Source organism: Athene noctua, chromosome 9 (genome assembly GCF_965140245.1).
Source record: "Athene noctua chromosome 9, bAthNoc1.hap1.1, whole genome shotgun sequence".
NCBI classification, from domain to species: domain Eukaryota; kingdom Metazoa; phylum Chordata; class Aves; order Strigiformes; family Strigidae; genus Athene; species Athene noctua.
Window position 1 is genome coordinate 27554512 of NC_134045.1, and position 14023 is coordinate 27568534.

The window sequence follows — 14023 nt, forward strand, 5'->3', positions numbered from 1 at the left end:
CGCCTCTACGGGGGACGGGAGCCGCTCGCTGAAGGCACCGCGCAGGGTCGCGGCGGAGGAGTCTCCGGTTCTCTGAGGGCCAAGCGGCGGTGGCGCCTCCGGGAGGAAGGGTCGGGCCGAGGCTCAGCCCGGTCCCCGTCCCGGGGGCTGCGGTCTCGCCGCCGTGTCTCTCCGGGGCGGCGCAGCCCCGAGGGTAAGCTGGCCCGGCGTGAGCCCCGGGCGCTGCCCGCAGAGCCCTGCGGCTGCGCTGGGGCTGCTGATAGCCCGCGAGGGGAAGCGGCCCAGAGACGCCCCCACGCTGCCGGGTGGGGCGGTTCATTTCTAAAGGGATGTGTGAGTTTATAACGCACGTGGCGGCTTTTAAATTAATAGTAAAATTGTGCTTTTTGACCTTGCAGGGTAAGCGACATTCTGGTGAGCTCAGGTAGCGCAGGGGCACCCCAAGCCGGGCGTGGGGAGAGGCAGCTGCCCGCAGAGGGGGCCGGGGCTCGGCGCCGCTCCCCGGGCTGCCGGCCGGGGTAGGCGAGACCCGCCGCTGGCACGAATGACCTGCTGCGGGCGGCGGGACGCTGCCGGCTGGGACGGATCCATGAAAAACAGGTGAGATGCGTCAGATAACGAAAAAACGGCACCCGGGGACTGCAGGCGAGGTCTCTGACAGCCGGCGCGGTGCTGCCGCCGGCGGGGCCGGGCCGGGGGCTTCCCGCGGCGGGGCCGGGCCGCACCAGGCCGGGGGCTCCCCGGGGCCGAGCCTGTGCCCGCGCCCGCGCCGCGCGCTCTGGCGGCGCCGCCATCTTGCCCGTCTGTCTGTCCGTCGGCCCTTTGTCTGTCTGCGGCTCCCCGGCGCCTGCAGCGGGACCGGGTAAGGTGGGCCGGGCCGCGGCCGTCCGGCCGCGAGGGGCGGGCCGGATCCCGCCGGCCGCCCGAGGGGCCGGGCTGGTCTGTCTGTCCGGGCTGTCGGGCTCGGTCCCTCGCTCGCTCGCCGGCATCCTCGGGGGCCCAGGCTGGGTTCCTCCGTCCGTCCGTCTGTCCCTCTGCAGGGGAGCGGGGCCCGTTTGTGTGTCCGTCCGCTGGCGGCTGGAGCCCTCCTGCCGCCTCCTGTGTGCTCGGGCTGCCGGCTGGATCCCTCTGTCTGAGGAGGCTGACGGGATCCCAGTGTCCGTCTGTCTGAGGGGGGTGACGGGATCCCAGTGTCCGTCTGTCTGAGGGGGGTGACGGGATCCCAGTGTCCGTCTGTCTGAGGGGGATGACGGGATCCCAGTGTCCGTCTGTCTGAGGGGGGTGACGGGATCCCAGTGTCCGTCTGTCTGAGGAGGGTGACGGGATCCCAGTGTCCGTCTGTCTGAGGGGGGTGACGGGATCCCAGTGTCTGTCTGTCTGAGGAGGGTGACGGGATCCCAGTGTCCGTCTGTCTGAGGAGGGTGACGGGATCCCAGTGTCCGTCTGTCTGAGGGGGGTGACGGGATCCCAGTGTCCGTCTGTCTGAGGGGGGTGACGGGATCCCAGTGTCCGTCTGTCTGAGGGGACTGTTGGGATCGATGCCTTCCTCTGCCAGTCAGAGGAGAGGAGTCAGTGTTTCCCCCCTGTAAAGTTTGAGGGGGTCGTTGTGTCCCCCACAGGGACAAGGGGGGTGCATCCCTGCCGGGTGGGCATCGCGGGGCCTTGTGTCCCCTCGTCTCTCGGGGGGCGGGGCAGAGACAGGGCAGCTCTGCAGCCTTGATTAGGCTCTGGGAAGGGACAGGAGGGAGGTTGTTACGACTGAGATCACAGTCCCTCTTGAAGCGGTCACTCAGCTTTTTGTATGCAGGGGACAGGACTGCTTATAATTGCATGAGAACGGAGTGGGACTGCCCGTATGCGGTGGTTTGTGAAACCCTTGCAGCACCGAACATGGCTGTGGTAATGCAGACCAAGCCCTGCAGGCAGAAGGGTGGGGAATGACCCAAGACAGCCAGCTGCATGTCCCAGTGCTGTGTGTGACAGGTTCTTCTCTTCTCAGGTGAGCCCTCTGCTGAGGGAAGGAACACTGTGCTCCCAGGCCAGGGAACATGTCCCGTCGGAAACAGACCACTCCTAACAAAGTTCACTGTGAGTATTGTGTTACGGCATTGTGGGATCCTTGCCCTAGCTGGATTGTGGTGGAGTGAGGTGGGGAGGAGGGGAATGATGAAAGGTACAGTTTGTGGGGGAATGGTGGTTACTGACATTTCATCTTAGGGACCATAAGAAGAGAAACTGAGCTCTGTGCATCAGGGGAGCTGTCAGTGTCCTGGCAGGGCAGGACAGGGATAGGCTTGAACAAACAGCTAATGCTATAAAGGTGGGTGTGTACGTGCAGGGCCTGTAGCTGTGCTTTGCATTCACACTGTCACACGTGCAGTAATGTACTAAGAAATGTGACTTTGGGGCTCTGGCCCATCTTGGGTAGCAAAGGAAGTTCTAGGCGAGGTGGTTTGAGTGTGTGGCTGAAGCCAGGAAGTGCTGGGTTCTGATCTTTGCTCTACCACAGACTCAACTGGCTGGCCTTGGACATGTCACTTAAGCTCACTGTACCTCGGTTTCCTACCAGATAATGTAAATAAAGCCATTTGCTCTTTCCTTGCAGGGAATGGGCAGTGGCTAATAATCTACTGTACAGATAAATGCTATCTGTCAGATCATGCTTGAGCTGAGCTGATGGGCCACATCTGTTTCTCCAGCACTCTGAATACCCTGGCGTTTGCTTGATAGTGAAAGGGCTGAAGGTGCTGCACATCAGCACTTCTTGTGGGCAGGCTACAGGCAGGTGTCAGTGGAGCTGGGAGGGACGTACAGATGTTTGGCTGCAAAGGGGAAACTGCACATACACGACTTTTGTGTGACTGACTGCAGCAGAGGGGAGCTGGGGGGCTGAAGCTATGCCCTTGCTTGTACCCAGCTTTGTGGCTGGAGACACGTTTGGAATTTGGGCTGGAATGAGGAAAACACATTTCCACTCCTGTAGGTGTGTGAAAGCAAGGCTGATGAGAGGGCCCTGGGTATTGCTAAGATGTAGTAGCTGTCAGGAGTATGGGACAGAGAGCTGAATGCTGCAGCCCTAACACTGCCTTGCTTTGCTGATGCTGCTGGCTTGCATGTCTCTGTGTGTTTCTCTGTGCTGCCTTTTTGTATGGGTACGACAGCAGGAGTCTCTGCATGCTGTTCTCTGTACTAGGGGAAAATACGCCGTGATCGAGCCTAACACTGCACAGTCAGTGATTGTGCTGGGGAGAGCTACCTCTGTCCAGGACTTGAACGCCCCGTTAGCTGCTAGAGCTAGGCATGGGAGAGCTGACAGAGCTTTCCTTGGTGGCCAGCGTAGGAGTCCTGAGACTACTTTTGTCATCTGCACTGACCTGTGCTCTCCGATTCCTGCTTCTGAGCGCTGGGTTCAACAGTGGGCAGAGTACAGCTTTGATTTGCCTGATAGTACATTGATGGCTTTGGAGTTGTCTTCCTTAGAGACATTGGGTATGTCCTGTGTATGCCAGTGTATCACCATCCTGTGATGGCAGTAACACATCCTGTGTCCATACACTTTAGCTCCAGAGTGCTGAGGTATTGCTGCTGCCATTTAGAGGCAGCACTTAATGCTCTCTCCTCTCTCATGTGTGGAAATCGAGGGGTACGACAACTCTGGTGGTGCAGGTACAGTTTCCATGGTGTTTAGGTGGGCTCTTTTCCATACTCCACTGTGTAAGGGTTATCTTCTTCAGAAGCTTGTACTGTTCTATACAAAACTATACATATTAAGGAGTTCAGTTCTGCACTATTTTCACAGTGAACATTGATTCTTATCTGCAGTACAAGTGTTTGTATCTCCAGTTTTGGTCTCAGGGGAAGCTATCTGACAAACATGCTACCAGTGGGCATGAGGTTGAGTTTATGGCATCTGGTGTGCCACAGAGAGGAGTTCTGGGACCTGTTCACCTCCTTTACGTGCAGTACATTGCTACAGAGCAACTGTTCAACAGGAGCCATCAGGAGCAGCAAGTAGGACCACAAGAAAAGGAAGGGACCGAAAGATACAAGGAACATGTCAATGTTGATGTCTCCACCTTGGGATGGAAAATCTTGTCTGTCTTATGATGAACACCACCAAACCATTGGGACTTCTCTGCCTGCCTAGCCTGCTGTGTATCTGGAGGGCCCAGAAATGCCATGCAGTGCACTGACGAGGATAATCGGAGAGAGCATCGGCTCCAAGAACTGGGTGAGCCAGCAGAATGAGGAGTCAGGCTGAGACATAGCAGACATGTTACTGAGACTTCTTCACAGGGACTGAAGTGGTTGGGAGGAGAGGAATGAAAGGGACAGCAGGTATGCAGCTTTTTACTCAGTTGTCTGCAGCTGGGGTCTGATTTGGCAGGCTGCGGGGCTGGGGAAGTGCTTTCTGGATTTGCATAAATGCCACTGTGAATACCTAACTGGACACGTTTGTGGGAGGATGGTGCCTTCTTCCTTGCATGGCCACACCATGTTTTCTTCTTTCTTGGACTCACTAGGGCAAGCGACAGCTGCCAATCTCCTCTCCCTGGCTTGCTTGGTGCCACCTCTTTCCTGGGTTACTTTCCAGGCTTGGCATGGCCCTCATTTAACCTTGCTCTCACAACAACATGGTTTGCTGTCCTCACTGAGCACAGAGTCACTTTGTTTGGCATGCAGAGCGACCGTCTGGGAAGCTGCGTGGTTACAAGTCAAAACAGTTTTAAATGGAAGTTGACATGCAAGGAAATTCAAAATAATACAGAAACAATAATAAAAACTACTACTATCGCAGAAGTCTGATTGTGTATGATGGCCAGTCCTACAGCTTTAATTGTAGTCATTTCCCCTTTGGCAGGGCTGCAGATAATTGGTTCTTAATAATTTAATTTTGTTTTGCCACATGGGGCGTGGAAAACGCTTATACCTGACAAAGTGGTAACAAAACTAATACTGGAGGATAGTTATTGCATTGCCCATCCCACACTGAACTGAAAAATATAACGCAGTTCCATTGTTCCTGCGGAGATATCTTAATTGGTTCAATTCGGTCTTCATTTTCTCCCAGAGTCTAAAGTGTAATAGCATAAAATCTCTGTCAGCAATTCACCTGATCTCGCATTCAAGCCCACCGGTTGCCGCACTGTCTCTCCATCAGTTATGGGCTACTCACTGTTCTTGTGCTTGTCAAAAATTTGCTGCAGGTGTTACCACAAGCTTTTATTTTCTCTCCTTGCTGTCCCATGAGCTGCTTTTCTTTCTATTGCTTGTACCCTTTGCAAGTGATGCTTGTTTTAGAACCTTGAGAAGAGCTTTTGTTAGTCAAATTAATTCCCACTTGTAGCTCTATCTGTCATGGGCCCAATATCCTATTAATCCTCTATTTCCTCCCCTCTCCTCTGACACACACATATTCTCTGCTCTTCAGTGTTCCTTGAATTCTGCTGTCTATAATATTCCCAGTTTGAAGAGAAAGTATCTTGCAAGAAATAGCACCCAGCATTCAAAACCAAGCAGAAACGTTACTTACGTCAAAATCCTTGGTTCTTAAAGGGCTCTGTGGGCTGCTGTTGTTAACTCTTAAAATTGTGTTGTTTTTCATTTCAGTAACCACTACAGCAGTGTGGACAACCCAGAATAGCGATGGGGCAGGTGGACTAGATCCACAGTGGTGCAAAGACTTGCAAATTTCAGGTCCAGGAAAGGAACACAGAGAAGACCTACATGAACAGGGACTTTAAATTGATGTGCAAGGAGGGAATAAAGTGGCTCATCTTTGAGAGACCTTTCTGTTTAGGAAGGAAGACAGGGGATCGATGCAGTTTCTTTTGATTTTGTTTTGTGGATTTTGGGATGGGGGTTGTTTGTTTGTGTGTTTATTTTCCAGAACACCTGAGACTTATCCTGCATTCATACAGTTCAAGAAGGGAAGGGCTCAGAAAAAAAATCATTTCTGGCTACCAAGTTGATACATCACCAGATCCTAGCAGTCAGAACTGCCCCTGTTACACAGTGCCGCAGGGCTGGCCCCTACCTCCACCGCTGCTCACCTGCATCCCACCCATTGGCAGGATTATGGAGAGGAGAACTGGAATGCAAAGCAGAGGCATTTGTATGATCTCTCACTGTCCTGCATCTAGCTGTTTGTAAAGCAAATACAGTGACTTGTTTTGGTGTTGTGGTCAGCCTGCAGCCCTTTTTGTATTTAATAAAGAAACTTCTGGAGAAGAGTCTCTGAATTGACTGTTGAGCATAACATCCTTTACTGACAGCAGTGATCCTAAAGCTGTTGCCTGTCTTACTCTCTTTCCAAATGAGTGGAAGTGTAATCAAAGTGGGGTGGAGGTGGGGTGTGTCTGTATGTGAGTGTGTGTGTGCAGAAACTATAATAAATGTGTAACTCTGTACCTATCCAACATTAAAGCTCTAAAGCTTCATCAAAGTAGGACTTAGTTCATCAGTAGATGAACAGGACACTCTTCCCTAAGTTCTTCTGGAGGCAATACTAGTTTAATACATAAGAAATTCTGTATGAGCTAAAGATAGTGTTTTCACTCGTTTGTCTCTCCCACTCCTATGATGCCTTTTTAGATCCAGGCTAGTGGAGAATGCACAAGATGTCGCCGGCTCACAGCACCGGTTTGGGTAACGGCTCGCGTTTCTGCCTGGAAGCTGGTAGTTCTCTGCACTGCGCTGGACCAGTGCTGACTTGGTTACGGGTGTGTTGTACAGAAGGGCCCCGGCAGACATGGTTGCGCGCTTAGGTGTTGTGATTGATGCTGGTGTTGCTGCCAGGAGGAGCTCAGCCACCTCCAGTCACCTCATGTAAAGATCACTGCTTTTAAAATCCTGCAGGCTGTCTGCGTAGTCTGTATGTCTGAGCAGGAACCTACCTGCCCTTAGACTCCAGGCTGCTGCTCAGTAGAAACGTGAGGCCTCTGGAGAGGCAGAGGGGGCAGAAAACAAACACGTAACTGCTTCCAGCAGCAGCTGCAGTGGCGTTTGGGAATCCTGTCACGGGTGGCACATCTTCTGCCATAGTTTTACATCTGTCCTGTGCTCCGCAGGTTTTGCCACCATACTTTGTCTTGCAATACCTTTTTGTCTCTGGGCTTTTATCCTGGTGGTTTGTGGATATCTGCTTCTTGGAGGGGTACTAACTCTGTCACGTCTGCTGCTCGTACAGTCTATATCAGTCCCACCAACGGGAGGTTGTGGTCCAGACATAAAAGCAGCACTCAGGTTTTGAAAAACTATTCAGTGCTGGATTGGCTTCTGATGGGGTACACGTGTCAGCAGTCATGATGGTACCTGCTGCTTTCAGTGACAAAGAGACTTAGGGTGCTGCCCAGCACCTCTCTTCAGCCCGCATGGATTGTGTTCTTAAGTCTTCTTTACAGAAACCTCTTTCACGTTTCTGAAACAGGATGCTAAATGCCTTCAAATGCTTTTGGAAACCTCCACGGGGATGTTGGGAACTAAAACTCTTCTCCCACAGCCTCTGTGAAACTTCTGAAGGTCTTTGAAATCTTCCATAAATTACTGCTTTTTAAAGCACTGCTGGAAGTTGCGAGGTAAGCACCAGAAAGGCAGTGTGAGTATGAGTATGGGGCAAAGCTGGCGGAAAAAGTTCAGCATGTGGGAACATACCTGTCCTTGTAACAGGACTGGTGCTCTCTCAATGGGTCAAGTATTCAGTTCCCTGGTTATACTGATGCCAGTTATGGCCCTATGCTAAAATGTACAATTTTCTTCTGAAAGCTATGTTTTGACTTTTGTTTTATGTGAAAAATGCACTGTATCTTCCTTAGCATTTTTGCATTTGAGTGGTTCTTGAGAACTTACAGATCAGTTGATAAATTTAATCCAAAAGCTAGCCCGCTGGGAACTCCAGCACCTTGTCCCACGCACTCCCAGCTCATCCACTGAGAGAAGTAAATCACGACTACACCTGGAACAAAGTCATTTGTTTGATTTAATATGAAAAATAATGGTTGCCTTTTATTGTTACTCTTTGGAACCGAAAGTTCTCCCTAGCAGGGACTGCCATAAGAAGTTTTCTTTCAGAGAAGCACAAATAATTGCCTTCTTTCAATGTGTGTGCCATCTCCTACTGAGTTGAGGTACTAGTGAGCAGTGTCTTTCAACAAAACAGGCTGTAAGCTATCCTAAACAAGGATATCAGCTTTCTGGGTTCATTCCCTTACTTTTCTGTTTGAGCATCTGGAGTGTCACTGGGGTTTATTTTAGCCAGAGCCACTCCTGGGCAAGGCAAGGTAGTGAAGCAAGTCATCCATGGTGTAAGCAGAACGCCAGCTCTGAGCACAAACGCCTCTGGAGGGGCGGCTCAGTCCTCCTTGGGCAGAAGGTTGTGACAGAGCGTGCCAAGGACAACCCCTGGCTTTAGTACCACTGTGGAGGAAGTGCAGGCACTCAGGAAGATGCCATTTTTGTGCAAGTTGCCTGTCACAGCAAGGAGTAGGGCTTAATGCTTTAGAAGACCCACAGAGCACCGTGCCTGCTCTGGGATACTGTCACAGTGCCTGAGCAGCTTCCCTCTGGCTCAGGGGTGGATAGCCTGTAGCAGAGAAAGCCACCCAGCTACATGCAGCGGATATATGGGATCTCACAGGGTTTTTCGTGGCTGGAGTGGCATATAAAGGGTCTGCAGAGAGCAGTCTGATGCTGGATGTTTCCACTAGCGAGATTGTTTTACACACAGGGGCTGGACTCACATCAGCAGGTACAAGAGGCTGGTGTTGCATAGTAGGCAAGCGGAGAGGTTACTTAAATGATTTCTGAGAGGTGCCTTCAGAGGTTCTGCACAGTGCAGGTGAGCAGCCCCACCCCGGGGTGTCTGGGGCAAGCCTTGGCGGTGAAAGCGATGGAATGGCACCAGTCTGACTCTTTGTCCTTGTGACTGCCAGGGGAGCAAGTCTTTGCAGGGCTGGAGGAGCAAGCCCGCCAAGCCATGATGAAAAACAACTTCCCTGGAGCTCTTGGGGACCAAAGGCCACCCGTTCATCCGCTGCAAGACCCCGACTCCAGCAGCAGTGAGTTCTGCCCCTTCCAGTAATGGCGAGGTAGTGACTCTGACATGGAGCGAGGCCTGGTGCTGCACAGCTCGGGGGGCCCTCTGAGGACACCTCACCCACCCTCCTGTGCGGGACTGGGCCAGGAAACAGCAAGAGCAGGGCTGTTCCCTGAGGGAAGGGCAGCCTGGAGCCAAGGGCCACCCCAACAGAGCGAGCATTGCCCCATCCCCGGGACGCAGCCCCAGTTTACCAGAGCAGGCTGGCGGCGGCAGCAGCAGGTCCAGCTGACAGTCCAGTGATTGCCAGGCAAGGCAGGGCAACAGGCCAGGTTCAGGGGCTCTGCAGAGCCTCAGCCTGCGTTTAAACAGAGCCCCTGGTCGGAGGGGGTGGGTAGAGGCCCCAGGAGATGCTGGTGGGGGACAGTTAAGGCCTGTGAGTGCCCGCAGGGTCCTGACGCTCGGAATAACTGTTCTGCATGTTCCAGGTGGCAGTGATGATGAGGAAACCACCCAGGATGAAGTTTCATCCCATACGTCTGAGGAGGATGGCTCAATGGTAAAAGTGAAGAAAGAATTAGAGAATGCAGAGCAACCTGTGGCTGGAACCCCACTGATGAGAGAAAATGAGGCAAGTGTGTACTGGCTCTGTACTCACCTGAGCCTCCCAGGGAGAGAGAAGGGTACTGTCTGAACACCTCTGCCCATCGTGGTTTCTTGTCTTTCGCTCCCTCCTGCCTCCTCCAAACAATGTCTCCTGTCAGGAGGGAAGGGAATGAGTCGCTCCTGGGCTGCCAGGAACAGGAGACAGCCAGCACCAGCTGCCATTCTCCTGGCTAGCCAAGATGACTGTGTGCCCCTTCCTTCAGTTCTGGTGCCTTTCTCTGACTGAATTCCCTGTCCCTTCTGCTACAGAGCCAGCCTTGCCCACCAGAGCCCTGCACTAGCAAGAGCCAGGTGTGAGTGGAGGCTGTGGGGCCTCTGCCTGCTCTCCCTGAGACAGCAGGAGTTCTGCTCAGAGGCTCATCAGGGTAGTTTCTGACTGCAGGGACACAAAGCAGCCCCAGCAGGACTGGGCACACGGGCTCGATCTGGCCAAGGCCTGCCTGCAGCATGGGTCGACCCTCGGGGAGGGGGGCTGGCTGCGGGGATCTGTCTGCCCTACCACAGAGTGGCTTCTCCTCCCTGTAGGTGCCTGAGAGCCTGAACGCTGACCCCATGCTGGGACTGTCCCAGTGCCCCCTCTGCCAGCTGGAGTGTGGAGGCAGGGAGCAGCTCATTGCTCATGTGTACCAGGTAGGGGATGGCTCCAAACGGCAGGCTGTCTCTGGGCCTAAGCCCAAATCCAGGAACAGCTCAGAGCACAGGGTGGCTTTGCTCTGGCCTTTGCAGTCACAGAACTGAGCTCCTAGCTAGGATGTGACTGAAGTTCACAGCAGTAAACTGTGTCCAGAGGGTGTCCTGGGGAAAGAACCAGCAAGGCACCAGTCTGCAGCTCTGGAAAACGCACTCTCTCCCAAGGCAGCCTCTGCAAGCAGTTGCAGGCTGACCAGGCAGTTCCTTCAGATTAAAGGTGGAAGCAATTTTTACATCATTCAGTGAGATAATAAACCTTCTTCCTAATCATTCAGTTCTTAATTTTGTACCTTTATCACAGTTCCTAACCCTGAAAACCACTGTTCTTACTCTGAAATGCTTCCAGTACTGCAGGCGATCTGTGCTGGAATCTCACAGGTTTTGTTGTCAGTGGTGTCTTCACGGCACATCAAAGTCTGTGAAAGAAGGAATGAAGCAGAACTGAATAGGCCACATACCTGCACCAGCTGCGCTTCCTCACCAGCATCCTGCCTACTCTTAGTCCAGTCATGCTTTGTCCAGCAACAGCAGCTCCTCAGATGCATTTCTGAAAACAAGGGCCAGGTCTTATGATCCTAGTGTTTTGGCCTTAATTGTTTTTCTTGCACTGGAGTGGGGCTGTAGAAAGGTTTCCTCCTTGCTGTTTGACCCGTGACACCCCAAATGTCTTGAGCTTGGTCTAGGAGCTCTCAGACAGAGGTTTAGTGGTAAAGTGTTCCCTCTCCAAGAGGCTGAACTGAATGGTTTGCCGTTGAGTGTGCCTCAGACTGGGCAGGGAGCACGGCCATTTGCAGCTGACAGCCACGGGGTTGTTTTGCAGCACACTGCGGCTGTGGTGAGTGCCAAGAGCTACATGTGTCCTGTCTGCGGCAGAGCCCTCAGCTCACCAGGATCCCTGGGGCGACATCTCCTGATCCACTCAGAGGACCAGCTGTCAAACTGCGCAGTGTGTGGAGCGCGCTTCACCAGCCACGCTACGTTCCACAGGTCAGGGTTGCCCTGGCGAGTGGGCTGGGGTACCCACGCCAAAGGCGAGGTGGGCTGCCTTAAGTGACCAGTCATGGCTCTGGGCCCACTAAGGCCTGTAGGAGAGTTGTGAACACCCCAGTGAGTGAGATTCCCTCGATCCCTGCCTGCCTGCAGCTCTGCATCACCAGCTAAGACCTCGTGGGCTGTGCTCCTGGAAGGGTGTTCCTTAGCTTTGTGGAGAACTGTGCAGAAAGGACTGGGGTCCCCAGTCACTGGAGAACAATTTGGGCTTCCCTTGCCCAGCAATCCATCAGAGAAGGTCTGTGCTGCCCAGATGGGTTCATCATTTCCACAGCAGGACCACAGGCAGAAACCAAAATGTTTCTTGTTTGTGTCCTGCCAGGTGGAAGATTATCCACCAACCAGTGGAACGGGGCTGAAAGGAGATATCCAGAGATGCTGGGGAGGAGCAGCTTGCTGGCTATTTCCTGCTCTTGCCCTCTTCCAACCTAGATACTGCTCTGGGCCAACCCTCTTCCTACCCCCGGGTGCAACGCTGCTTCATTTTAGATACTCAGACACGTGTGCGGGCAGGAATGGTTTAGCAGAGGCCTCTGCCAGGGGCTGCAGCAGGGGCACTGTTCATGCAGCCCCCGGGCAGGCTGAGATGGGGACTCTTCTGTCAGCACCACTTCTCTGACTCTCTGCTCTTTCTGCTTTCCAGTGAGAAGCTGCCCGAGGTGCTCAGTGCAGATCGCCTGCCAGCACCGCAGAGCGAGGGCCCCTCCGGTGTCGAGGGGAAAGACATTGCCTTTCACACCCCTGTATATCCTGCAGGCATCCTCCTAGTGTGCAACAACTGTGCTGCTTATCGTAAGCTGCTGGAGGCGCAGACGCCCGGCATGCGGAAGTGGGCGCTTCGTCGTCAGAACGAGCCCTTGGAGGTGCGGCTGCAGCGGCTGGAGCGGGAGCGCACGGCCAAGAAGAGCCGGCGGGACAACGAGACACCCGAGGAGCGGGAAGTGCGGCGCATGCGGGACCGAGAGGCGAAGCGCCTGCAGCGCATGCAGGAGACAGACGAGCAGCGGGCACGACGGCTGCAGAGAGACCGGGAAGCCATGCGACTGAAACGTGCCAACGAGACCCCAGAGAAGCGACAGGCCCGGCTTATCCGGGAGCGTGAGGCCAAAAGGCTCAAGCGGCGCCTGGAGAAAATGGACATGATGCTCCGGGCGCAGTTTGGGCAGGACCCCTCTGCCATGGCCGCTTTGGCAGCGGAAATGAACTTCTTCCAGCTGCCAGTGAGCAATGTGGAGCTGGAGAGCCAGCTGCTGGGCAAAATGACCTTTGAGGAGCAGAGCAACAGCGCGCTGCATTAGCTGCAGCCAAGGACTGTGCCACCTCTGCTGCACCTGCCACAGGTGCCCGGCAGGCTTCTACACTCGGGAGGCTGCTGGGGGTCCCTGGTGACTCTCCCTGGCAGATGGTTCTGGTCTTCTCCTGAACAAACGAGCTGGGAGGTGTCTGCCAAAGTAGCCCTGGTGGGAGCAGATTCTGAGGATACAGTCTGCTCTGGGGGCCAAGTCACAGCCTGTGAACAGAGGGAAAATAAATTAATGGTCACATTTATTTAGTCCCCTTCTTTCCCTTTCGTGCTTCGTCCTGTTCTTGGACCCTTGCCCTGTAGATGGGTTTGGACTGCTGTAGTTCTGCTGTAGGTGAAAGCCTACCTCACCAAAAAGGGATCTTTTTTCCTGCAGTATGAATTACGGAGCTGAGGACTCCAGTAGTCCACAACTCCAGGAGTAAATCCTTCGCAGTTTGTGCCTATGAAATGGAAGCAAAGGAGGATGTCGTCCCCCTGGAAATGGCTGTGCACACCCTTTTTCTTAACGCTGTTATTATGTGCTTATTTGCAGTAGCATCCATGGAAAAATTAAGAGGAAACTGAGTTCCTGTTCTAAGATATCCCATATAAACACTAACAGAAAGGCTGGCTGAGGTAAGCAAACAGCAAACAAGTTTGCTGGTTTACTCACAAGTTAATTTTCACTTCAACAGCATTTCAGGTTTGAAAGTGAAAGAGTTGATTGAATGGTAAACAATAAGGGTAGGGCAGTTCTCCCGTACCGTATGGATTTGCTTTGCCCTTCATTCAGCACTGGTGAGGCCACACCTGGGGTGCTGTGTCCAGGGCTGGGCTCCCCCAGTACAAGAGAGACACAGACATACCAGGGAGAGCCCAACCAAGGCCTCGAAGGTGTCTGAGGGACTGGAGCATCTCTCCTGTGAGGAAGGGCTGGGAGAGCTGGGGCTGTTCAGCCTGGAGGAGAGAAGGCTCGGGGGGAATCTTATCAATGTGTGTAAATACCTGAAGGGAGGGCGCAGAGAAAATGGAGCCAGGCTCTTTTCAGGGGTGCCCCGTGGCAGGACCAGAGGCGACGGGCACAAACACAGGGGGTTCCCTCTGAACATTGGGAAACGCCGCCTTAGTGTGCGGGTGCCGGAGCACTGGCAGAGGTTGCCCAGAGAGGCTGTGGGGTCTCCCCCCCTCGGAGGTATTTGGCAGATGCGGCCCTGGGCAGTTGGCTGTAGGTGGCCCTGCTTGAGCGGGGGGCGTGGACCAGGTGGCCCCCGGAGGTCCCTTCCCACCTCAGCTGTTCT

The 14023-nt window shown here is 53.7% G+C and overlaps 1 protein-coding gene and 1 long non-coding RNA gene across 5 annotated transcripts; one reads left to right on the top strand and one right to left on the bottom strand.

Moving 5' to 3' along the window:
- The first annotated feature begins 15 nt into the window (after positions 1-15).
- On the top strand, positions 16-12772 carry ZNF821 (zinc finger protein 821). 4 transcript variants are annotated; one of them, XM_074912956.1, is made up of 9 exons: positions 16-193; positions 399-600; positions 2000-2088; positions 3993-8836; positions 8931-9056; positions 9523-9665; positions 10226-10330; positions 11211-11377; positions 12084-12772. In XM_074912956.1, exons 5-9 carry the CDS (start codon positions 8975-8977, stop codon positions 12736-12738), a joined length of 1152 nt encoding a protein of 383 aa, XP_074769057.1. In that variant the 5' UTR covers positions 16-193; positions 399-600; positions 2000-2088; positions 3993-8836; positions 8931-8974; the 3' UTR covers positions 12739-12772. The 4 variants fall into 4 exon arrangements, with proteins under 4 accessions (XP_074769057.1, XP_074769055.1, XP_074769054.1 ...); XM_074912954.1 differs by having other exon boundaries at positions 3993-4338; XM_074912953.1 differs by lacking the exon at positions 3993-8836.
- Positions 9693-12879, bottom strand: LOC141963554 (uncharacterized). Its single transcript, XR_012634179.1, has 3 exons — positions 12772-12879; positions 10721-10806; positions 9693-9791 (listed from the first exon to the last, which is right to left on the bottom strand). It is a non-coding gene; the product is annotated as an uncharacterized LOC141963554 (long non-coding RNA).
- Between the last annotated feature and the right edge of the window lie 1144 nt (positions 12880-14023).

What these genes read in the sequence shown, in the direction of transcription:
- ZNF821 (XM_074912953.1), top strand. Translation starts at nt 2,049, where the DNA reads ATGTCCCGTCGGAAACAGACCACTCCTAACAAAGTTCACT. An exon ending in AGACCCCGACTCCAGCAGCA is followed by an intron (nt 9,057 to 9,522) that starts GTGAGTTCTGCC and finishes TGCATGTTCCAG; the next exon opens with GTGGCAGTGATGATGAGGAA. An exon ending in AGCCACGCTACGTTCCACAG is followed by an intron (nt 11,378 to 12,083) that starts GTCAGGGTTGCC and finishes TCTGCTTTCCAG; the next exon opens with TGAGAAGCTGCCCGAGGTGC.